At 44.4% G+C, this 26905-nt stretch overlaps 1 protein-coding gene across 1 annotated transcript in view; it reads right to left on the reverse strand.

Moving 5' to 3' along the window:
* PLEKHN1 (pleckstrin homology domain containing N1) overlaps nt 1-23690 on the reverse strand; it is a 40527-nt gene extending 16837 nt beyond the window's left edge. Inside the window, exons 1-6 of the mRNA XM_069741806.1 lie at nt 23578-23690; nt 18118-18217; nt 4942-5085; nt 4079-4159; nt 2941-3034; nt 2396-2520 (exon numbers count right to left, since the gene is read on the reverse strand). Coding sequence (XP_069597907.1) covers nt 2396-2520; nt 2941-3034; nt 4079-4159; nt 4942-5085; nt 18118-18217; nt 23578-23660 — 627 coding nt within the window. The 5' untranslated portion in view covers nt 23661-23690. The remainder of the gene's footprint in view (nt 1-2395; nt 2521-2940; nt 3035-4078; nt 4160-4941; nt 5086-18117; nt 18218-23577) is intronic.
* Nucleotides 23691-26905: the final 3215 nt, after the last annotated feature.

Consider the following 26905-nt stretch of genomic DNA (forward strand, 5'->3'; position numbering starts at 1 on the left):
GTGAGGGCCAAGTAGGTACATAGTGTTTTGTTTTTTAATCTTTCACCCAGGTTTATTATGTTCTGGGATCTGTAGAGACTGAGCAGAGTGGGTTTTTTTTTACATTACAAGCCTTGTTTAAATATTATTGTGATCAAATTTGTGGTGGGGGAGGAATACTTTTGCAAGCCACTGTAATGGTGCACATTCAATTCTGCATTCAATTATATAAAAAGTGAATCAAATTGAGTAAATTTGCAGAATTGGACACTTGCAGATTCGCTCACCCTTCGTAGGTACCTACAATTATAATCATCCCTGGACCTGGGATGGGAGTGCAGCCATAAATGGGCCCATATTACGAGAGGGGCTTTTCTGATACTGAACGCCATGTCATATTAGGATCAGCAGGATCTCTGACTACATTATATCTAGGAGGAAAAATGGTGACCAAACCAAATGAGAGGCGCCGATCCCAAGCGTGTAAGTACAGAAGAGATTGTCCCATCTCTACAAGAATGGCTGGGTGTGATGACCCTGGAGCTCAGGCCGGCGGCCCCGGGTGGGTGACCCACTCCGCCTGCAGCTGTGCCGACACCCAGGGTATTCCCTTGGCAGGCCGGGGCGAGCCTGTCCTCCCTCACAGCTGTTGCTGCTGTTCAGGGCTGTCTGTTCCCATAGCAGCTAATTCTAGAGTTTCAGGAGCCACAGGTGCAAATGAAGGAAAAAAAATAAAAATAAAGAGCAGGCAAGGTGAAAGAGGGCGAAATATCTGAACCTAATTTCAGGCTTCCAAGATTAGCAAAATGGGTATAGGCTTTAAAAAGAGCTAGTCTGACATTACAACGCCTGTCCATCAAGCCATTCACAGGATGGGAACATCAGAGGAGCGGACAAATGGGTTGTAACAATTGCAGATAATTACGAGCCGGATTATTAGTGTTTGATCTCACAGTAATACGTAAGAAGCTGTGAATATGGTGGATCACATACGAGGCGATGTCTCCCGTCACTCCTTTTCTGTTAATCGCCAAGGTAACCAGCCACAGCTGCCATCTAGGATCAGTGCCAAACATGCAAATTTATAAGGGGATATCGGCAGCAACATGCATATCCTAGGTCCTAATCCCGGCCATCGTGCCCATCCAAGATAATTTCTATAGAACGGCACCTGAGCATTCACAGTAGCCCAAGGCCAGATCTACGATCCTGTTCTCCTCCTTCACCACCAGCACACATTCAGACCAGCAGCGAGACAATGAAGCAACACCCTTGGTCTTAACCGTCACTCAATCAGGAGAACCTGAGCCACCACCACCAGAACGCTGGCAGACCGGGGACAGAGGCACGATTGAGCACAACCCTTGATGTCAGACCGGTTGACTACAACACTTTAAAAGGTTTAGATGTCTGTCCATATACAAAACAACCACCAGTGTAAATTTAGAAACCGGTTCACACGTGTTGGAGGGTTTGGTTTCGTCTCCACCATGGACATCAAAAACGGCACATCGCAAAAAACCTCGTAGCATAAAGATCACACACACATCTCCATATAAATATATAATTTAATAAACTGTAGGAACTATCCCGTTGAGTCCATGAACTGGTCAACGTCAGATACCAGGGTGAGATTATAGGACTCCTGTGTGGGTTGACAGCTGGAACTGTGTATGACCCCTCTGTCCTGACCACAGCTGCACAGCCAAAGCAAACAGTTGGGATCAGCTGTCCGAGTCCATAAAATGTGTGTCGGATGCAAAATAACTTCTTTTCCCATGCAAGACTTTATATCCTGCCAAAATGGTCTTCCCTGGCGAGGACAAGAGGAACTACTCCGCTCATCCTATACAATAAATGGGAGAGGAATTCTACAGGTAGCGTGAACCCACCACTAAAATCTGCATGGCTCCTTAAGTCATGGGAAGAGCACCATTTTTTTTCCTTCAATTTATATTAGATGCCTCATATGTAATAAGGAACAATTTTACACATGGAAGTAGTGGTATGGGCTGTAAAGGCGCTTGTCCCTCATTAAAAATTATACCTTTTTGGTATACATCTAAATCGCCAGTCATGAGACATCTAGAGAACAATCCATATGCAAATCACGCAGGAAGTGCACTGGGGGTGTCAGTGCACCTACAATGCTTCTATGTGCATTGACCCACCCCAGTGCACTTCCTTCATGATTTGCTTATAACATCTACACTAATTTCTCATGACTGGCACTTCAGATATAAATAAAAATGGGGGGCAATTAGGATTTCAACATGCCTGATCATTCTATTCTCACGGGAGACAAGCTGCCGCCAAAGGCGATTGGCATTGGTTTCAACGTTCTTTGGCGAAGGTGAATTCAAAGCATCTGTTATCAGTAGTTGCCCCCATCACTGACATTCATAACAAATCTTACCTCCATTATGGGCAAAGTATCCAGATTCCCACCATTAAGCTGGATCTGTTTCTCCAAGTGGTACAGCCATTTCTGCAACTCTTGAAGGGTGGGACAATAAACAATTAAAGGATTGAGTAGGGGACCTGATAGAACGAGATAAATAAAAAGACAATAAAGGCCATAGCCAAAAAAAACTCGACCAAGTCACCCTAAAAGAATAAAAAATTTGGATCATCGGCACTGGAAAATGAGAGGTTAGGCCATAGGTGGTCATGCATGGGAACAGAATACCCAGTGGTTAGGGCTGGGGTCCTGGGATCAAATCCCACCAAGGACAACATCTGCAAGGAGTTTGCATGTTTTCCCCGCGTGTGCCTTGGGTTACTCCGTTTCCTCCCACACTCCATTGACATACTGGAAGGGAATCTAGATTATGAGCCCCATTGGGGACAGTGATATAAATGATTAAAAAAAACAAACAAACGTGTAATTGGGTGCAAGTTTTCAGGCACCTTACACTTATTGGATTACTACAAATAACTATGGAGAGATTTTTCATTTACCTGTAATTCGGAAAGCGTGTTCTTCCTCTGGTTTAGGTGGGACCTTGGAACGTTCCAGCTTGTAAACACTAAGCTCCTTCAATGGTACCAATCCCTACAATAATGAGATTAAAAAAAAAGTAAAAAAAAAATTATATATATAAATATATATTAGAGAGATTGATTTGGATACACAACAGAAAATAAAGATGCCCATGATGGAGGGGTATGGGGCCATAGATACGGTATATACAAACTTGTGACGTATGTACGGTAATAAAACTGCAACTAGTAAATTCTCAAAACAAAGGATGCACAGACATCTTCAGCATATAGTTATTATTTAAAAGCCTTCGGCTTCATCTCGAGCCATGGTGACTTGATGGATTAACGCTCTGTAGTAAGGTCGATCTTGTGTAAGCCTAGATAGGTCCACCAGGGTCCTCTCTGCTTTTCTCTTGATTGTATCAAGCCCTCGTTTTGCTGGTCTTCTTCTTGTTCCTTCTATTCTTCTGACCCTGATGTTCTCCAGTGATGGTTTTCTTCGTATGATGTGTCCAAACTAGACAAGTCGTAGCTTGGTGGTCCTTTCTTTGAGTGACATGTCTGGCATGATTTGTTCCAACACTGATTTGTTTGCTCTTCTTGCCATCCATGGGACCCACATATCGAAGGTGGCATTTTTTATTCTGTCTTGTTTCTTTATCGTCCAGGTTTCGCATACGTACAAGACCTAACCAAGTACGAGGCGCGTCTTCGTCGCCAGTTAAATGTTCCTCGATTTGTAGACCTTGTCCAGTGACTTCATTGTTGATTTGCTGAGCATAGCAAACAACGAAAGAGTCAAGAATAAAAAGCGCAAACAAAAAAAACCCATAAATCAGAAACCACTCAAAATATACAAATACTCTCAAAAACTTGTTGAAAGGGGCTGCAGAGTTTCTCATGACCCAGACAAAATGTGGGTATAAGTGTTTTGTAAACACATGTAATGGATGTGACCCTGAAAGGTGAAAGGGCAAAAGATATTGGAACAAGGTCTGTCTGGCTGGAACTACATAAAGTCAGGGTTACCGCATGTTGACTTTATGTCCCCTTCACAAGATAGCAGGTCCAGAATGGGGGTGGATAAAGCCACATGTGGCTGCCGAGTACATACCTGATATGTCAACCCAGTGGGACCTCGAGACTGGAAGTAGAGTTGGGACTGGAACAATTCCAAATAACAGTCGCTGATATCCTAGAAACATGAAAAGAGTTTCAGCTTGAAAATCTTATAAACCATTGTCCTGGCAGCTCCATTCCACATTGGATCTGATGTAGTAAAGAGCTTATGTGATAAGTGATGAAGGGGGCAGGATCCCTGACTCCTTTCCACAGCTAAACCAGGCCCATAGAGAAGGGGATAGCTTTAGTTATTGACATGAGTCAGCCAGCCCCCTTCACTGGCAATATGCTGACATATTGGGCGCCCTCTATGCACTAGTGGAGCTGCGGTGGCCAGTACCACTTTTATAATGATCGCATAATGTGCATTTATATCAGTTTTAAAACACACGTATTAAAAAAATAAAAAAAAATTTTTAGGTCAACACCCCCTTTAAAATGGTAATTAAAAGCAGAGACCAGAAGCCGATGTAGAATTCAGGAAGGGTTAAAGTCTTCACCATAAAACACAACCTATTTAACAAGAGCTCAAGGTTCAAGATGGAGACGTAGGCAATCGGTTATGAGTCACCGGTGAATAACGACAGCCTTATATCAGCTCTGATGTATCACAAAACTATTGGAGTAATCTATTACAGTTATGCCCAAAAACTGCACATTATCACCTTTTATCTGTGGGATTGGTGATAACTTGCTGATCGGTGGGGGTCTGACCATTGGGACGCTCATGGATCCTGATAAAGAGGCTCCGAAATGCGTCATCGGAATGTACACGCGTGCCATGCTCCAGTCACAATCTGGGGGCTGCCGGGGACACCAGCATCAGGACTATTATATCCATATACCTAGAATTACCTGGCTGTGCTGGAATCGAAACTTGACCTTCGAATAATGAATCATTTGCCCCATGTTTCGAACAATCGTTTTCTTCTTGCCCTTGCGGAAGATGCTAAGGAATCTTTGGTCCACGTTGTCCTTTTGCCCATCATTGCCGATATCCTATTAATAAAAAAGAGACTTTGTTATAAACCCAACAAGCCATTTTGGAACTTTTTAATCTTTAAGAGGATAATGAACAAGTTAAATCAATTGTAGTCAATAGATCAACTTCTTTTAAAGGGGGTCCTTGCATTTAGTCATTAACGGACAGGTTGTCCCGCGTCTGCGCCTTTCAGATATGATCCCAGCAATCAGTTATAAAGTGTGGGGTAAGCAAGTGTGATAGTGCTGAATAGTGATAGTAACTACTCCCCCCTCCTCCTAGGACGCGACCTCTCAGGGCTTCAGATCCTGGCACCATCTTGTTTGGACCAGATAGGCATTTCTCCTGCAGTGACCATGGTAGCCATTCAGAAAAATTCAGAATAAAAATCCAGAATGTCGGCCCAACCCAATGATTTAACCTGGACCAGTTGACCATCTGATGTGTATGGCGACCACCAGATTTTTCCTTCGACTTTGCTGAACTGATTGGTGGACAGTTATCTCGTATGTATGGACAGCTTAGAGCTTTGGCGTCCATGCTTAGACCCCACTCTACCTCCAATATGGACGACGAAAGCAGATTTTCCAAACTAGAAACAACCCCATTAAGCAGCCTACGAGTAGACAGGTGTTCTATTGAATACATTGCATAACCATCAGTGAGAACATTTGGAGCCAAGAAAAAGTAGAGTGGTTACCGCTTTCATTTTCTAAAAGGGTGCCGAAAAAAAAAAAATGTAGGTGAAGATTTTGACCAATTGGAGTAGTTTCTCGTACGAAGGCAATTTGCTTCAGTTTTGATAGATATCCCTCATTGTGTACAGGGTAAAAAGAAAACAAGTGTAAGTGAACTACATCTGCCCAAAACAGCTATAAATATGATAAAAACCTCATGCAATGCACCAGCCATTTTACCATCCAGGCCATCGCTTGCCATAAATATATATTTTTTATCCTGCTGTAAACGCCACTGTTCTCCTGAATTCGGCGATGTTTTTCTTTTGTTCCTGCGCCTTTCTATTCCCAAGACGCAGTCCTCTGTTCCTTGCATAAAAAAGTAGTATTTTTATCCAGTTGGGCGTCATCATCTGTGTGATTCTACTAGGACCACGCCCACTTGGTTAAAATGACTAGATTGATATGAAGAAAGGATGGTGCCATATCTCAGGAACGCAGAGGCACAGGAACAAAAGATAAACATCGTCAGATTCAGGAGAACAGCGGCGTTTACACAAGATAAGTCTTCAATCTGATTTGGTTTTGTGCACCGATAATGGTCCATTACAGCTTAATGAATTCAACCAAAGTTCGTGAGTCATCATTTCGAAGAAGAAAAAAAATATATATTCCAACTTTTCCTGTACTGGGAGTTAAATCTCTGTCTCTAGGGACCGACTTAGTAATGAAAGCTATATCCTGCGTAGAAATGCTGATAATATTTCTCCGGTCAGTGGGATTGAGTTCAAAAGACTGAACTTGATTGACCCAGTGTTTGGTTTCAGGTGGCTGTGCCGATCCTGCCCCCACGCCTATCGCTGACAGTGACCCACTAATCCCGAGGCCTTCATGGAAGAGCTCCAGGGTGGTCTCTGCCGCCGCAGACATCAAGGGGTACAACTTTCTAACATCAGTCAATAAGTTTACGGTTTCACATATAATCGGTGGCCATACAATAAAGAAAAAAAAAAGGTACTTGGCTGCAGCTCAGATTTTATGGAGTCCCGTTTATCCATTTCCTATCCCGATTTTGTGCAGACAGGAACTTCTGTATTAGTTTCGGATGATGGAAAAGATTATAATTGGGTTTTACTGCTCAACTTTACGTGCTGTAACCAGAGACTCAGATGTACAGCGGCTTCGGACCCTGTCGGGGAGCTGACCCGAGGGACAAAGACTGAAGAACTTCCACTAGGGCTGGATAAAACACCAACGACACCTCGGAAAGTGACGCTCCGACACCGGAGTCATTTACCAAACACTATTAGGGTACTGCATTGTGAGCAAGTCTTGTCAGAATGGTTCCCTCCATGCCAACCTGTAATGTGTTGGGTGTTGCAGTCAGTGGACAGGCAGAGGGTCATGTTTGATAACGCAAACCTTGATTTCATATATGCCAAATGGAGGAAAGTACTGCGTCACCTACTGGAGATTTTAGGACTTCCCATTGTACATCCATGGGCAGTGATATCATGGAGTTGGTCCTGATTATGCAGAACAAAGTCTTCCCAGAAGAGCGGAAACTACTAGACTTTGGAGAGCTTTATGGGACTTTTTGCTCCATCATCAAGAAGAGCATTTGTGAGGTCAGACCCTGATGTCGGAGGAGAGGCCGGGCTCACCATATCTGATCTAGTTCATCCTAAAGGCATTGGATGGGGTTGGTCCACGATTTATGTGGTCGGTTGTAAGGAGGTGAAGCACAGGAAGAGTCCGGGGGCGGTTACCTTCTCGGCTCTGTGCCTGGAACCATTGAGCTGTGCTACAGGTTCCCCAGTGGGCAGACTTAGAGACTGGGACAGGAAGGAAGCCGGGCAGAGAGCGGGAAAGGCGCGGGCGCAAGGAACAGAGCAGCGTGAGCAGCGGTCAGAGCAGGGTGCAGCTGCGCTCCGGGAGAGAGAGAGAGCTCCCGGTCAGAGGACAAATACAGGGAGATTGCCCAGAAAGACTGCATCTTGTGAGTACATGAAAGCGGACTCTGCTGTGACTGGAGAGGGGCGCTTTGAGACCCGTGTAGAGACTGCGACCCCCTGGAACCCGCGGTATCAGTACAGAGACTGTGACCCCTGGTACCCACGGCATCAGTGCAGAGCCCCTGATTCCTTGTGAGAGACTTAATAATAGACTGACCATCGTTTTCCCAGGATAGGCTCTGCTGTAAAAGCTAAAGACTCAGAGCCTGTGCATTTCACATTAACTCCCGAAACCCCAGGCAGCAGGCTCCGAGAGACTACTCCGCCCACGGACAATAGAGGGACAACAACTGCCGCTGTTTCTAGGCGCCCATGTTGGAGAGGACGACCCTTCAAGCAAGTCCTCATCATACTGATAAGTGTTCTTTTCTCAAGAAATCTTGCTTATTTCTGTTACACTGTTTGACTCCCATATTTTTGCACTGTTTTATTGCTAGTTATTTTCCATTGCTTCCTCCCTGCGAAGAGAACCTGATTCCTGTTATTAAACCCCTCAACTGTTGGTCTGTCTGTTCCGTGGTGACACACTCAGAAGAACAGGACAATGTAATAGTATGCAGGTACTACCAAGCTCAACCCTAGATTTTGGATCTTGTACACTGGGCACAGTCAAAGGGAATAGAAAAGGGTGAATCCCAAACTCTATCCACACACCTGGGAGCTACAAGTGCCCAACATGTCTTGTGCTGAAGTAGTAAGATTTCCCTTTGCTGTATCAAAGAGGCCAAGCCCCGATAACAAGCCCATAACATTATCCCTCCTCCAAACTGTACAGGGGCACAATGCAGTCTGATGGGTGCGAAATCCTGACATTCACCAAACCCAGACTCCTCCGTCAGATGCAGATAGAGACGTGTGATCGTCACTGCACAGGACATGTCTCCTCCAGAGTCCAGTGGTGGTGGCTTTACATCACTCCATCCGACACTTGGCATTGTGCTTGGTGATGTAAGGCTGCATGCACCTGCTCTGCCATGAAGCTCCGGGAGGGGGCGCAGTGTTTGTGCTGATGATATAACAGAGAAGGTCTGGACTCTGCAGTTATGGAGTCAGCAGGGCGTTGTTGACTTTTCTGCCTTATGTTCCTCAGCACTCAGCCCCACTCTGCAACGTTACGGGGTCGCCACTTTGTGGCCGATTTGCTGCGGTTGTTTCCATTTGACGATGGGGGGAGATTTAGGAAGGAAGAAATGTCAAGAAAGGACTTGTTACGCTAGTGACCCTTACATAGGACTGCGCTGGTATCAGTGACCGCTTTGCAAGGAGCTGGATGTTTTACACTGGGGACAATGGGACCGATGTATTGAATGTGTCTCATTACTTCTGTACATCCTTTCTCCCATTACTCATCCATCACTGTATTCATGGCAATACATTTATGAACCAGGGAGCTCAGTATGAGCAGTTTATCATTATTAAGCAATGTTGTAACTTCTAACTACTCATCATAGGAGCCGTCAGCGTTGATGGACGTCCATGCCTGATGCAAGACGGTGGAAGAACTCGCAGACCTCAGGCGCTAGACAATAGATGCCCTAATGGCACGACGCACCTCATGTCTGCCATGGAGAAGCCTAGCTAATCCGCGCTCCCTCTACAGATGACAGACTGCTGTCAAAAGTCAACAGATGAACAAAAATAACGAATCTTCTGTGTTTGGACGCAAACAGAACGCCAGAAGCCGAGAAAGGACTGCATGGATCACTGGGCTTCTATCACATTAATGTCTGAGATAATGCTACATGATCTAGCACAGACCCTGAGAGGATGGGCCAGCGAGGGGTCTTACCACCATCTCTGAGGACCCTGGTGGGGGAGATCTGCGGCACTGTGGCTCGTGCGGATCGGGACTCGGTCACGGATATTCTTGAGTTTTCTCGAATATATTAGTTGGGATTTAAGGACTTCAGTTTGGGAGACACCTGATGCCATAAATATACCGGGGGGGGCGACATAGAATGTTGGCTAATCCTGACAATTTCGGTTGGATTGGCCATGTGTAATGGCAGTGTCCCGATTCGCCTCCATTACGGATTCCTGGACAAAAATAAGGATTGAGCCTCATGAAATCCAACATGCCCAATCCCTTGGTTTTACAGTCGGCCATAAACTTTAGACATGCCAGACTGACCTCCATGACTACCATTTCACCCGACTCCCCCGTACACACATACCCCTCAATTATGGGTAAGAAAAAGCAAATAGTCGTATTTTTCGTGAATCGTGTAACTGGGCGATTGTCTCACACCCTCCATTACACACTGTGGACACATCTGGGCCGGCCGTGGTCAGGTTCCCCAGGCTCCAGCCAAGCTCTGGCAATAGCTATAGATCAGCGGGAACGGAATGTGGAACTAGGGAAAGGAACATTCCACCCCGCCAAGGAATGCGCAGTGCACACTGTGCAGAACCACCCAGGGCAGATCTGCAGGGGACGACTATACCAGAGACGCCCCATCCCAAATATCCTGTGTATTCAGGAGATAATACATGTGCTATTAACCAGCAAGATGGTCGCCAATCATGAGCCAGCCTCACGCAGGAGTCACGCCAATGGCCATGTTAAATCAGAGCACGACTTCACCCTTCCACGTTTCACAGTCTGCACTAAGACCGCAGTGGATGGAACGGCCACGAGCGCCCTGACCCCAACTCGGGCAGCCTCACAGACATTCAGTAATCTAGCAATTTACACATAGGCTTAATATTAGACTCCTACTTGCAGTTCTTTTCAGCAACCACATTTACATCATCAGCAATACACCGGCTCTGACCCCATTTACTTGTATACAATTATTTTTGGGCATCCTCTGTTCTGAGTAAAATGTCATTTTGCTGGGAGGGGGAGGAGGTGAGCTGTGATATCACATGGTGAATGGTGGATCATGTGTTATCTACTGTATACATAGGTGTTATCAGTCATTGTACAGGAGGAGGAGGTGAGCTGTGACCACCTATTGTGAATGGTGGATCCTGTGTTATCTACTGTATATAGAGGTATTATCAGTCATTGTACAGGAGGAGGAGGTGAGCTGTGACCACCTATTGTGAATGGTGGATCCTGTGTTATCTACTGTATATAGAGGTGCTATCAGTCATTGTACAGGAGGAGGAGGTGAGCTGTGACATCACCTATTGTGAATGGTGGATCCTGTGTTATCTACTGTATATAGAGGTGTTATCAGTCATTGCACAGACTGGGGAGGAGGTGAGCTGTGATATCACATGGTAAATGGTGGATCATGTGTTATCTACTGTATAGAGGAGTTATCAGTCATTGTACAGGAGGAGGAGGTGAGCTGTGACATCACCTATTGTGAATGGTGGATCTTGTGTTATCTACTGTATATAGAGGTGCTATCAGTCATTGTACAGGAGGAGGCGGTGAGCTGTGATATCACAGATTGTGAATGGTGGATCTTGTTTTATCTATTCACAATAGGACATACCACAGCTCACCTCCTCCTCCTGTATAATGACTGATAACTCCTCTATATACAGTAGATAACACGACCCACCATTCACAATAGGAGATACCACAGCTCACCTCCTCCTCCTGTACAATGACTGATAACACCTCTATATACAGTGGTTGAGCCTGAGCATTGTTCAGTGTTCGATCCTGCGACTGCAGATGAGACGAAGCACATTTTAAGTATAGACCGGCAAAAAATTTAGTGTCGCTTTGGAGGTGAAAGGAGAAGAAATCCTAATAACTCAGAAGTAGTAAAGCGAGGAAACCGCCCAGTGTGTACAGCGTCACAGTAAGGGATTGGCTTTAGGAGTAACAGAACAAAACACACTTGTCCGAAATGAATCTCCCGAGTCATCAAATCCCTCCTATGTCCGGACCATTGATCAGAGCCGGTGGAGGGTGGTCTCCTCCTGATACTTGTGTGAAAGTGGACAATGGCAGAAACCAATTAAAGCAATGGAGTGTAGCAGCGGGATTATTCCAAGGGCAGAACAAGTTTTGCAGAAGCTGCTGAAAGGAAAAAAAAAAAAAAAATGGATATAACATGGAGGCACGCCATGTGATACACAAGGCATGATCAACATAAGAAACGCAGCTCGCACTCACAACTAATGTATAACGTGGTTTTTCAAGATTTGCAATTTTTGGATTTAGTATGAGCAGCGGGTGCCGACCATTGGACCCGCACCAGTCAGTAGATCAAAGGTTTGGGGGGCTGGGATGCAGTGCCAGGCTCAGCCACACTCATGGGCACGGCACTGTGGCCGGTTTTGCACTAAAGGGTCCAGAGGGCTCCAATGATGACCCCAGAGGCAAGGACCTGCAGACCACCTCTATTCTCTTCCGTGATCGTACATATGATTTTTATGTGCTGGAAGATCTGTACTTAAGACGGTTGCAAAAATAAAAGAATAAAAAAAGTTTCAAATGTCTGTTAACTTCCAAAAACAGCGCCACCCTTTTCTACAGGTTATGTCCGGTATTACTACCTAGCTCCACTGCAGTCAAAAGGACGAGCTGCAATCTCACACGCAGCCTGCAGACAGGCGTTTTTGGAGGAGATGGGACATGTTTCTCCAATCCTGGATAACCCCCTTTAACTTCATCTCTTTCTCACAAAAAGCAGGAGAAATCAGCTGCCCTTTAGGGGTGAATTCACATTGCTGCAGAAATCTCTCGGTCCAGTCCCACGGTCACTTATGCATGTTGTGTTCCAGGCCATTACGCAAATACATAAAAAATAAAAATTGGGCAGATCTAATTTTTTGGGCGCATATTATGCCCAAGGCGACTTTGAACAACACAAAGGATGGATGACGCCCTGATCCCTCAGTTAGGGGACATGGAAGGAAATTACCCTCCTGACACTTTTCATTCAGCGGAACTGGAGCCACAGAGAACAGACAGTGGGAAAACATAAAGGTGCAGCAGGCTCAGAGCAGCGCTCAGCCATGACCTAAAATAAGGGATTAGTCTGACACCCCGACTACTGCTACCGGCGTCACCCCGCGACCACAGCTGGAGTGCCGCATGGGCAAACACACAAGGGTGGTCTAGAAGGGAATCACCAAGAACTTCCTCATTATTCTTGAAAATGAACCCAAAAGTGACGTATACAACCCCTCATCTCAACCAGGCGATAACATTTCTAAAGGACATTGCTTTTTGCTTGGGTGATAAATAAACCTAATGGTTAAAAGGATAATACCCTGCAGGGGTGTACGGCAAGGGCGGACATACCACTGGTGCAGATGTAAGGGACCACTTGTATTTTATTTATTATGTGTTTCGTATATAGCACTTTAAAGGGAACCTGTCACCTGAATTTGGCGGGACCGGTTTTCGGTCATATGGGCGGAGTTTTCGGGTGTTTGATTCACCCTTTCCTTACCCGCTGGCTGCATGCTGGCCGCAATATTGGATTGAAGTTAATTCTCTGTCCTCCGTAGTACACGCCTGAGCAAGGCAATCTCGCATTTTTGGGCAGATTTTTCGTGTTTTTTTTTTCCGGAGTTTCCCAATGCATTAAATAGCGGGAAATCCTCTAAAAATCCGCAAAATTAATGACCATGCTGCGTATTTTTCCACAATGCGTTTGTATTGCGGAAAAAATATGCAGCACGTGCACAAAAATTGCGGAATGCATTCAAAATGATGGGATGCTTAATGTATGCGTTTAAGCGTTTTTGCCGCAAAAAAAACGCCGAAAAAAAACCCTCAAGAAATCCGGAATGCGTGCACATACCCTTAAGATAATAAGCTGACATGCCATAGACGTGATGAGTGGAATCCATCTTCTGCACAAGTGCAGTCACTGCCCATGGACAAAACGTGATACGGGCTGTGGGGGACAATTACCAGGGTTTTTGAAGACAGTTGAGTCCTAGAGGTCCGACCCTAATCGATTGCTCCATTGCGAAATATCTAGTTGATTTCTTATCATTCCTGTAAAACATTTTTTTTTTGTGACCTCCTTTCCCAGGCTATGTGCTGTGGGATAAGGCGTGGTGAGGGTGAACATACTTGTGCCTCACACCCTTTTTCCTATAAAATCCCACATGATTACATTTCAGGGAACACCTGATCACGTAGAAACAGATAGATTGGATACAGGATCTCTCCAGAGCAATGAATCAGATCCCTGCAGCCGGTGACCGGATCCGGACGTTCTCATACCGCTCCTTTGTACGACATGACAGACAGATGACTAAACCAGAGGAAACAATATAGGTGCAAGTTGTGATGTCAAGGACGACGCTCAGCATTACTAACGCCCCGTCCTCCCTGCACGGTGTTGCATAAAAGCAAACACGCTGAACATTACCTTCCCTTGGCTTTTGGCTTTTCATCCAAGTATTCGGATAATTGCTCTTCTATTGCGATTAGTAGAGGAGTGATGGGTGAAGAACTCGCTGGTCTGGTTCTGGAGGCGCGTGCGGAGCTGAGCCATCTGCTCACGAATGGATTTTGTTGATGGGCTGAAGCTCTAAATAACTTGTAATTATAGAGCACTACATCCCAGTTCACACTGCGTTTATGCAAAATGTCAGACAGAACCCCAGCGAAGCCATAGATTGCAGAGGGAGATGTAAGGGACACGGTTTTGTGCTTTTTGCCCCGATCGTGTCCGTATTTTTCAGATGGCACCACTGGAGCAAGGAGCAGCACACACGAGTGACGATGCCGCCATTTATTGTTTTACCCTGTTGCTGCCCATAGGGAAATTTTCCTATTGAGTGGAGAACCGCTTTAATACGATTGGTAAAAAATTACCACTAATATTTTCGTTTCCCAAGATAATTACATATTGATGTATAAAAACGGATGTAAATTAATGGACGCAGATGAAAGTTGGATGAGTTTTCTGGATAAAAATCTGACTTATTTATACCGTCACAGAATCACAGTGCATACTGTGGTCAGTGTTTCAGAACCAGAATATTTTTGCCTCCAGCATGCTACCTGCTGAGAGGGTTAATTTAAACTTATACATGGGCTGGTTTTATGTGAGCACCGTATCTCCTCCTGCAGAGCTGACACCAACATGTGTGCTAGCAGGACCTGCGGTGATGTCACGATCAGGTGATCATCACATTTTGCTGGTTAATTACCTGGACATGATAGACAGTCTGTGTGATGCCTTGGGAGAGGAGGAACTCACACATGGCTCCAGGAGGAGCTGAGGACATTGCAAGGTGTCTGCGGGTGAAACCTGCAGAGAGAAGACTTTGTTGTACTTTGTTTTGTTTTCAGTTAAGACAGGAAGGCTCTGCTTTTAATTTTCCTGAACCCTGCCTTGGTGTATGCCGACTTTAACCCTGCTGTTGCCTTCGGTCTGGGGAGACCGATTTTGAACTTTGGTATTTTTTGGGGTGTTCAAGATGCGGTTCTGAAACTTGTGGTTGATTGACTTAAATGAGGATGGGTCGGTCGGCCACGGGCTTCAGAGCCGCATCTTGAATATTTTAAAGAATATTGAAGTTCAAGGTCGGTAGTTTTTGACCGAAGACAACGGCAGGGTTAATAAACCAGCAGGTATTTCACTACCAAAGCGTTCCTGTGTCTACCTGAAGATGCAGCTAAGCATATCAACCCCTTACAATACGTTTATCCGAACCCAGCTAATCACGGTGATAGGATCATCAACAATACTTTACTTTCCCAAATTGCACAGAGCAGGTGGAAGGAAACTCCTAACACCAAGCCTTCATCCAGACAGCGGTTTTTGTCTTAAGTTTCTTGCCCACATTTTACATGGACATAAGTACCCATTTTGTTTTCCTTTTGTTGGTGCCACAATGCAGATACGTTCAGATTTGTGGATCAAAACTTAATAGATACAGGACGGAAAAAAAAAAATGATGCCATCTTTGTTGTATCCCTTGCAGAGCAGAGTATCCCTAAATTACTTTTTGGTTGGAGTCATCTGAAAGGTGACCGACCATTGACTGTCATTTATGGCTGAGGGCACAAGGTCTATTGTCCAAATTAGCCCCATATATTTCTTATTTTACAGCCTTTGCCCTCTATAGATTGAAAAAGCCCAAAGCAAATATTTTTGTCAATTCCTAGTTCAGCCTGTAAATATACCTGGCCCCGACAGAAACTAAATATGGAGACAATGCAACTTCTTAGGTGAAAGTCTGGCATGAAGACGGCCAGGTCAGCAGATTTCTATGTGACTGTAGGATGGAGATATATGGCACAGAAACCACAGTGCAGACAGGGTGACTCATACCATGAAACCAGCCAGGTGCTGCAAAACAATCCCTGTACTTGTCCCCTATGTTCTCCACTCGATATATGGGGGAACCGGGACACCAACGCACTTTTGTCAGAGAAGGGTGGAAAGAAGAAACAATGGAAAGTGCAAGAAGCCAGAATGCTCCTCAAGTGATCCGAATGCCATGCACACCTGTTGTCTCATAATAAGAAAAAACTTTTATTACGAGGCTGGGTGCAGATGGGTTTTTTTTCTTATTTTGTTTATGGAGTTTTTAGAGCATGTCCACCAAATGGAAAAAAAAAAAAGAAAGAAAAAAAAAAACAAGCTTAAAAACGCTTGAAATACTCTTCCTTTTCATTTCCATAGTAAAACCATTTTGCTGCTCACATGTTCAGTATTTTTATCATTTTTTTTTTTGCACTTAAGGTTATGAAGAAAAAAAATCCTCCAACAACTCCTAAAATAAAGTAGGTTTTCACTTGAAAAATACAGAGTTTTGGACGGCTTCTGAAGCACACATCCTTGGGGTGCGTTCGCATTAATGGCGCTTAACGACCGCTGATCAGTAAATATTTACCGATCGCTGATCGTTTTAACACAGACGGACTGTGCTTAACAACGAGCAACGAACGATCAGTAATAGACCGCTCGGTGCATGTTCTCGGCAGCACAAGTTCTGCTTACACAGGATCAAGTGAGCTGCCAAGAATGACAATCTTTTGTACAGACCAGAAAGTTTTGCACTTATGGCCAAACCCATTTACCGTAACACGTATTTAATGCCTACCAATTCTGAATATACAGAACATTTTAAGGATTTCTTACAACTTTCAGACACAGAAATCCTTTAGGACGGCTTTCCATATACAAATTTCACAATCCATGTATGGACCGTGATGTCCGGACCGACCCAAAATTAACCTCATCGGCATTTCCAAGACTTGAGTTCAGATCAGGAGACTTTTAGCCGGTCCGAACGTTGTGGTCCATTCATGGACTGTGAAAGTCGGATGTGCGAGACCGACATTAGCCGCTCACTTTATATTTAATGTTGCTTTGAATTTTCAGGACCCCATAAATCCAGTGAAGCAGCACAGCTCATTTGTGTCCTTTTCCGAGTTCCCAAACACCATTATCATCGTCAGCCCTCCACCTCCCAACGTCGCAACATTACCTTCATATGTTCACAAAGCGTTAAAAGTTCATGAAGCGTGGAGTTCTGTGCATTACCAGCATATAAAAACAAACAAAACTATTTTGTAGAATTTAACAGATTATTTCTCAATGGTTTCGGGAAGGTGTGATGAAATTATATTTCACGGTGGCTTCCCGACAATGTCCGCATGTAATGGTCTGGACAATTAGTGGTTATCCGCCGTCACAAACCATAACCAATATGGCCGTTTGTGTTCCTTAAAGTGAGTCGGTCACCAGATTTCACAATACAAAACATAATTATATAGATTTGTAGACCTGATGAGGCTGGTCTACTTATTCGAAAAGTAATGTAAGAGCACCATCAGACCAAGGTATAAAATTGTGCCGAACTCGGAACGCAGTGCACCGACTGGCTGGCAGCTTTCACCACCATGACGGACAGGCCGGTCAGGAGATACGCGGACAATCTGTAGACGCTCGTAAAACCACATAGATCTCAGTGAAGCCACAGGAAATCTGCAACGTAACTTTCATTTCTCATAACATACTACACCAAATCTATAGATCAACTCCAAAACTGGAAGTAGTCCTTAAAACCTTGATTCAGCCTTGTATAAAGGGAATCGTTCGGACTAGTATGGCCATTTTCGACAACGCCTTTCCTATGGGAATACTAAGGAATGATGACTATACCGGCGGGCCATCCCAAAATCCAAGTGAGCAGAGGTATGATAGGGATCCAGGAACAGACTTAACCCTTACCCTAGGGGTGGACATATCATTGGTACAACCATGGACCCAAGAGGGAAGAGGGCAACGATCACGTCCAAAGCAGGTGGAATTGTGCATTGTGATGAGCTATTGGACTGTAAAGGGCCCATAATTGTTCTTGCCCAGGGGTCTTTTTTGGGTCTGTGTCCACCAGTGCCTTACCAGCCCAGCAGGTCAATAACCCGGCCAGCCACATGCTACTTGGGATCGTTGACACAAGCGCTTACCTTCCCGGGGATGTAGTGCAGGATGTTGTCCGAATGCGTCACTCTTCCAACACCACTTTCATTCCCGAACAGATAAGTCCACTTAGTTCTGCTGTCCTGCCTGTGAAGAGAGGATGGATGAGACAGCTGCGTGGAATCCTTTCACCGCTAGACATACATCAATGTTATTATGAAATGTCACGCTGACACCGGTGGCTACAAAAACGTTAACACTTTATGACCTATAATAAAGTGTTATGAGCCCATGTGTCAGGAAGAGCTTCACAATGTTATGACAAGTCGTATGTTTCCTGCTGACAAAATGTATCACCTTTGTTTTGTTTGTTTTTTTGCTCCGTTTTTTGTTGGGAGACTAATACGGTGTATTTTTTTTCGTCTAACGATCTGTATCTAGCTTCTATTGAAAATCCCGGGTGCAGTATTGGGTTGGGTCTAATACACTGAAATGACAACTTAGAAGATCCCCGTCAGACCAGGAGTAGTGGTCATAATACGGAGACACAAACGTCCCCCGTGTAAGGGCGCGCACACACGACCGCTTATCTCGGACAAGTGGTTTTGACGGATCGCACTCATGCCCATGTTATTCTATGGGGCTGTGCACGCGTCTGATCATTCGGTCCGAGGAAAAGATCGAAGAAAAAAAAATTGGAGACGTCAAGTGTTGGATCAAAATCAACAATGGGTCCGTGAAAAACATTTGAGTGTGGTCCGATTTTCATAAACAAAGAATGGAAAAGTGGAGACACTTTTTTTTCTTCTTCTTCTCTTCATCTCCGAGAAAATCTCATGCCACTCTGATCAAACACTGATCGGCAGAAATGGGACCATTTTTTCTCGGATGGAGAGAAAACTGTTGCGTACACCTTCCGTAAGGGTGAATGCACACGTTCCGAATTTGCTGTGCAGAAAATCGGCACCGTCGGGGTATGTGCGCACGTTTAAGCATAATAATCAGTATAAAAAAAAAGCTTTCATCCTAACCATCCATGGATTTCTTGTGCTACCATGTAAGCTCCATGCAGGAGTCAATTCCATGGGAGAACGTTCCTTCCCAGCCACTGGTAAATGCAAGCCTAAAAACAGTTATTGATACTGGATGTGCTGGCGATAATATCTAAACTGTACGGTCAGGGAACGATTAATGCAAAACGCCAAACGTTTGTTATTATAAAGGGATGAAAGGGCAGAAATCTGACATTGTGCTTAAAACATTTTTTGTTAAATATTCCTTTATCGCCATTTTTTCTGTATTACTTCGAAGGTTACAGAGAGCCAGAAGTAAACTGATAAGAGGATTTTAGTGGCCGCCATAAACATTGCAGCAATCAATGCGAAAGCTGCTGGAATTTTCCCCCATGAAGAATGTATCAGAAGTAAACCTGACACTGGCAGATTAGTAACCGGCAGTAAATAGACAGATCAGAATGAGTAAGTGCAGATAAGATCGTGCACCCCACCCCTGCTCCGAATGGGAAGGTCATTTCATATTTTACTTGGACGGATCTTCTACCATGACGGGTCCGGCAGACACACCAGTACGTCCTCAGCTCTCAGCCTGCCAACGAGGGCAATTGCTGGTGCAACAGAATTTCATATCCAAGTTTAATGTCAAACAGAACCTGATACCTGCGTTTTTTTTTTTGTTTTGTTTTTTTTTTCGCTGGTACTGTAAGACGCAGCTGAAAATTTGAATTAAAACCACCTAAAAAAAAAAACGCAATGCGTGCACATGCCCTAATGAGTGGGTAAAAATCGGCACCAAAAGCGCACGCATTTTAAGCTGCAGAAATATCTGCACAAAATGAATACTTAACGTGTGCACATAGCCTTAAATCTGCAGCATGTCAATTCTTTCAGCATCTTTGCTGCAGATTTCACCCATACGAATGGAGAAAAATTTGCAACCAAAAAAAAGAAACCGCATGTAAAAAATATGCATATTTTAGAGTTTTTCCTGCCAACAAATACAGATATTTTTACTGCAAATACTCAATGTGTGAACATACCCTAAGAGTAAAAAAGAAAAAAAAAAAAAGAAAAAAAAAAAGTGATTTTTGCCAATGGTGTTGATTGGTATTGCAGCTCCACTCCATTGACTTCAATGAAGCTAAGCTGCAGTACCAGACACCGCCTATTTGTAAGGGAGGCGCTGTCTATCTAGGAGAAAACTAGACCTCTGTGGATATTCTCCAGGAATATCAAATATATTAGTATCAGTCCAGATCTTTCGCGCCACACGAGGACATGCCATTGCCTTAATGTAGCACAATTAGGGCAAATAGTTCTGCCTATAGTAACAGTGGGGCGGGGGATGGTAAGACCCCTCAGGCTTCATTGTCCCTGCATTTTAACTGTCCGAAAACTATCGGCATGGTAAATGCATTATCATTTTTTTTTTTTTTGGAGGCGGGAGGTTAAAGTTCAGTAACCCTTTAATCTCCATCAAATTAACCTCACGTGTAAAACTGGTAATTAATTACATTTAGAAAATAATTATACTTTCCTAGCAGAGGCTGGTGTACAAAGGAAGCCATTAGTGGGAAATGTCGTAGTGCGGCTTTTCAATGGCACTTACACCTGGGGGGGGGTGAAAGTATAATTTATGCTTTACGTCGGCCATTGTGCATCTTGGGTCAAAAATACTTTGTAACATTAACACAATAGAATCAAATATGGGAAAAAGAGAAAAACAAGAACAAAAATGTGTTATGCAAGAGATCCTTTATAAATCATGCAGCGTTTGGATACAGGTAAGGCCCCCAGTTTTCACCCACCATTGCTTTAAAAGGAATCTGTCAGTAAGATCAATCCTCCCAAGCCGTCTGTATGGGCATGTAGGTCACTCGGAGCTGAATAAAACGATACCTTGATATCTGCGATCCGATCTCTTATTCCAGAGAAATCCATGATCCTCTTAATATGTAAATAAGCTGTTAAGATCTATGGGCCGGACATAGATCTCCCCGAGAATCTGCCTCCAGAGCTTAGAGGAGGAGTTACCAGTGTGAGACATGTAATGACTGACAGTCCGCTCTCCTGATCTACATGTCTCACACTGGTAATGCCCCCTTTCATTTACAATAAGCTCCGGAGGCAGATTCTCAGGGAGATCTATGTCCGGCCCGTAGATCTTAAAAGCTCATTTACATATTAAGAAAAACGTGGTTCTCTCTAAAATAAGACATCGGATCGCAGATATAACAGTATCATTGTATTCAGCTTCCTATGACCTGCAGGCTCATATAGACGGCTTGGGAGGGTTCATCCTACTGGCAGATTCACTTTAAAGACAACCAGTCACTTGATTTTCCTACATTGAACCAGTACCGTACTATTATATCATACTGTAATAGTTTTCTGACCATATAACCTGGCATTCTAGCATTTTGCAAAAAAAAACTGTGCATGCACAATATGCCAATGACGCTTTGAAAGGGTCATCTGGGCGGAGCAGGTGACAAGTCCTACAGTCCCTCAAGCCAGGAAAAGTTATTCCAAGACCTCCCCGATGGCATCCACACAACAAGCAGAGACCACGACACCTTTTTTGTGCCAGATGCTGCCATAAGAATGCTCAACTAGCAGTGGTATAGGCCCCTCCAAAACGGACGGCACTGCCCGCGCGGCCCTCCAAACTGGACGGCACTGCCTGCGCGGCCCTCCAAACCGGACGGCACTGCCCACGCGGCCCTCCAAACCGGACGGCACTGCCCACGCGGCCCTCCAAACCGGACGGCACTGCCCACGCGGCCCTCCAAAACGGACGGCACTGCCCACGCGGCCCTCCAAAACGGACGGCACTGCCCACGCGGCCCTCCAAAACGGACGGCACTGCCCGCGCGGCCCTCCAAAACGGACGGCACTGCCCGCGCGGCCCTCCAAAACGGACGGCACTGCCCGCGCGGCCCTCCAAAACGGACAGCACTGCCCGCGCGGCCCTCCAAAACGGACGGCACTGCCCGCGCGGCCCTTGGAGTAGCAGTAGTTGGCATATGTATACTTTAAACAGGGAGAAGAGTTTCTCAGAAGTAGTTTAACACCACTTGATTGTTAAATCAATTGACGGTTCCCTTTAAAGAAGAGGGAAGCAATTACACTTCACTACTTGCTACAGTCTGAGGTCGGAGCCTCTCTAAGTATTAAGTGGCAGCTTTTCTGTTGAGCATAACTGGCAGCTGAAAATGCTTTACTGGCAGCCGCCCCCCTCCCCTATACACCAGCACACATGTTCTGCTCAGACAACCATGTGTATAGAGATATATATATATATATCCCCTCCCAAAGAATAGAGAGTAGGGTCTGACAGTAACTAACCACATAAGATCCTTGCCAGATCCATTTGGAAGCTGCCAAAAAAAAGTTGTGTTATGAAAGCGTTACAAAGTTTCTTTTCACTCCACAAGTCTAAACTCTCCAGTGTGTCCCCCTCCTGCTCCAGGGAAACATACAATAGATATGCAAATAACCCAACACAAAGCAACGAACTTCCCAACCACTTGGACCACACTCCCAACTGACTCCAGAAACTTTCCCACAACTTCTGCTCTGTTCCCCTTTAAATCACCCGGCGCACCCAACACCGCCACAATGAGCTGCTTGGCCGGTGTTTGATGCTGCAGATTTCTGCACCCAAAATCTGCAACATAAAAGATAAAAACGCAATAGCGTCAAGAACTCTCCAAAAACGCAGTGTGAGAACATAGCCTAATACTCATGGTGGGAATGTAACCGCACACATCAGAGACGGCACTTTTCACTTATTTCTTTTTCTTTGCACTTTTTTCATCGATCTCATATAAAACAATTATACAGTGATATTGTTTTGATCACAAGACTGTGAAATGATCCCATAGATTGCTGTAATGTCTATTGTCTGTACAAGTCCCCTCTATAATTTGTAAAGCGCTGCGGAATATGTTGGCGCTATATAAATAAAAATTATTATTATTATTATAGATTGGATTTCCATTCATGGACAGGAATTCTTAAGAATTTGTAAGATCTGCGCCACCATTGTATCTTCTAGGAAGATCAGACAAACGTTACATTATGTGTTAAGCAGAACATAAGGGGAAATATTTAAGAAATAATGTTACATCTGTGAGCACCTCTGATCCTTCATTCCTGTATCTTTCTACTACAATTCTTATCAAATAAAGAAAAAACAAAAACATTATATATATATATATATATATATATATATATATATATATAAAATCACACACACATACACATTTTATCATTATTAATATATATTAAATATACTAAAAATAAATTTCTTCCCCCAAGAATTCAATCTGATCACTTCATTTATACATAAGGTTCGATTACAAGTCGGAAATGGAATTCTAATGACAATCAGGGCTGATAGAACCTTTATATAAAGTTTTAACAAACTTTTGCTAAACTTTTTCCTCGCAGTGTTTGGCAGGACAGAGGTGTGATGGGGGCACTTACTCTTTGCCCTGCATGGAGTTCTTCCTGGAGAAGGAGTATCTCAGCTGGCGGTGCGGCTGCGGTACACAGCTCAGGTTCCCCATCCCGATCACTTGCTCTCCTGATCCGCACTGAGCAGAGGGACGAGCACTGACCTCCTCCTCATCCTCACTTCCGCTCCCACGGGTGTGACTGTGGGTGTCACCCTGTGACTGCAGCCTGCACGGGTGACACACCCGCCTCACTGCTCTCCGCACAGCCTGGACTGAGGCTGACAGCCCAGTGTGAATTGGGGACAAGGGGAGAACTAGTCACAATTGCCCCATATCCCCGGTGCAGCTTTACTCCACGGTCCTGGACAATCAGTATATAATAACACAAAAGTTGTCCATGTCATCGGATGATGGTCTGCCGGGACATGTTGGGAGTTGTTGTTCTGCTCCACATGGAGAAACATGGGGGGGCTTCAATTTAGGTCTCATTCATAGTAACATAGTTAGTAAGGCCGAATAAAGACATTTGTCCATCCAGTTCAGCCTATATTCCATCATAATAAATACCCAGATCTACGTCCTTCTACAGAACCTAATAATTGTATGATACAATATTGTTCTGCTCCAGGAAGACATCCAGGCCTCTCTTGAACCCCTCGACTGAGTTCGCCATCACCACCTCCTCAGGCAAGCAATTCCAGATTCTCACTGCCCTAACAGTAAAGAATCCTCTTCTATGTTGGTGGAAAAACCTTCTCTCCTCCAGACGCAAAGAATGCCCCCTTGTGCCCGTCACCTTCCTTGGTATAAACAGATCCTCAGCGAGATATTTGTATTGTCCCCTTATATACTTATACATGGTTATTAGATCGCCCCTCAGTCGTCTTTTTTCTAGACTAAATAATCCTAATTTCGCTAATCTATCTGGGTATTGTAGTTCTCCCATCCCCTTTATTAATTTTGTTGCCCTCCTTTGTACTCTCTCTAGTTCCATTATATCCTTCCTGAGCACCGGTGCCCAAAATTGGACACAGTACTCCATGTGCGGTCTAACTAGGGATTTGTACAGAGGCAGTATAATGCTCTCATCATGTGTATCCAGACCTCTTTTAACCCCTTACCGGCATCGGACGTACTATACCGTCCGATGCCGGCTCCCCTGCTTTGATGCAGGGCTCCGCGGTGAGCCCGCACCAAAGCCGGGACATGTCAGCTGTTTTGAACAGCTGACATGTGCCCGTAATAGGCGCGGGCAGAATCGCGATCTGCCCGCACCTATTAACTAGTTAAATGCCGCTGTCAAACGCAGACAGCGGCATTTAACTACCGCTTCCGGCCGGGCGGCCGGAAATGACGTCATCGCCGACCCCGTCACATGATCGGGGTCGGCGATACTTGTATATTGTAACCATAGAGGTCCTTGAGACCTCTATGGTTACTGATTGCCCGTCGCTGTGAGCGCCACCCTGTGGTCGGCGCTCACAGCACACGTGCAATTCTGCTACATAGCAGCGATCAGCAGATCGCTGCTGTGTAGCAGAGCCGATCGGGTTGTGCCTGCTTCTAGCCTCTCATGGAGGCTATTGAAGCATGGCAAAAGTTAAAAAAAAAAGTTTAAAAAAATGTGAAAAAAATAAAAAAAACATAAAAGTTTAAATCACCCCCCTTTCGCCCCAATCAAAATAAATCAATAAAAAAAATATCAAATCTACGCATATTTGGTATCGCCGCGCTCAGAATCGCCCGATCTATCAAATAAAAAAAAGTATTAACCTGATCGCTAAACAGCGTAGCAGGAAAAAAACTCGAAACGCCAGAATTACGTTTTTTTGGTCGCCGCGACATTGCATTAAAATGCAATAACGGGCGATCAAAAGAACGTATCTGCACCGAAATGCTATCATTAAAAACGTCATCTCGGCACGCAAAAAATAAGCCCTCAACCGACCCCAGATGATGAAAAATGGAGACGCTACGAGTATCGGAAAATGGCGCAATTTTTTTTTTTTTTTTTTAGCAAAGTTTGGAATTTTTTTTCACCACTTAGATAAAAAATAACCTAGTCATGTTTGGTGTCTATGAACTCGTAATGACCTGGAGAATCATAATGGTAGGTCATTTTTAGCATTTAGTGAACCTAGCAAAAAAGCCAAACAAAAAATCAATGTGGGATTGCACTTTTTTTGCAATTTCACCGCACTTGGAATTTTTTTCCCGTTTTCTAGTACACGACATGCTAAAACCAATGATGTCGTTCAAAAGTACAACTCGTCCCGCAAAACAATAAGCCCTCACATGGCCAAATTGACGGAAAAATAAAAAAGTTATGGCTCTGGGAAGGAGGGGAGCGAAAAACGAACACGGAAAAACGAAAAATCCCCCGGTCATGAAGGGGTTAATGCACCCCATGATCCTGTTTGCCTTGGCAGCTGCTGCCTGGCACTGGCTGCTCCAGGTAAGTTTATCATTAACTAGGATCCCCAAGTCCTTCTCCCTGTCAGATTTACCCAGTGGTTTCCCGTTCAGTGTGTAATGGTGATATTGATTCCCTCTTCCCATGTGTATAACCTTACATTTATCATTGTTAAACCTCATCTGCCACCTTTCAGCCCAAGTTTCCAACTTATCCAGATCCATCTGTAGCAGAATACTATCTTCTTGGAATATAGGCTGAACTGGATGGACAAATGTCTTTTTTCGGCCTTACTAACTATGTTACTATGTTACTATGTTACTATGTTCTCTTGTATTAACTGCTTTACATAGTTTTGTATCATCTGCAAATATCGATATTTTACTGTGTAAACCTTCTACCAGATCATTAATGAATATGTTGAAGAGAACAGGTCCCAATACTGACCAATACTGACCCAATGTCCAATGTTTCCACATACGGGAAAATCGTACCAATTATTGTGATCAGAGTGTCAGGCTATGTGCACACTTTGCGGATTCCACTGCGGAATGTTCCAAAATCCGCAGTGCGGTTTTTTACTGCGGATTTATCGCGGTTTTTACTGCGGTTTCTTCTGCGGATTTTCATCTGCATTTTCCTATTGGAGCAGGTGAAAATCCGCAGAAAAGAAGTGACGTGCTGCGAAATGTAATCCGCTGCGTTTCCGCGCGTTTTTTTTCCCGCAGCGTGTGCACTGCGTTTTTTTGTTTCCCATAGGTTTACATTGTACTGTAAACTTATGGGAAAGTGCTGCGGATCCGCAGCAAAATCCGCAAAGTGTGCACATAGCCTCATTCCTTTTTCTCGTATGTGGAGAAATATTAATAATAATAATAAAAAAAGTTTCTCCGCTTTCTCCTTTCTGACAGTCTCTGAAAATTGGATGGTCCAATTTTTTTCA

The sequence above is a fragment of the Ranitomeya imitator genome, chromosome 10, assembly GCF_032444005.1.
Source record: "Ranitomeya imitator isolate aRanImi1 chromosome 10, aRanImi1.pri, whole genome shotgun sequence".
Classification (NCBI taxonomy): Eukaryota; Metazoa; Chordata; class Amphibia; order Anura; family Dendrobatidae; genus Ranitomeya; species Ranitomeya imitator.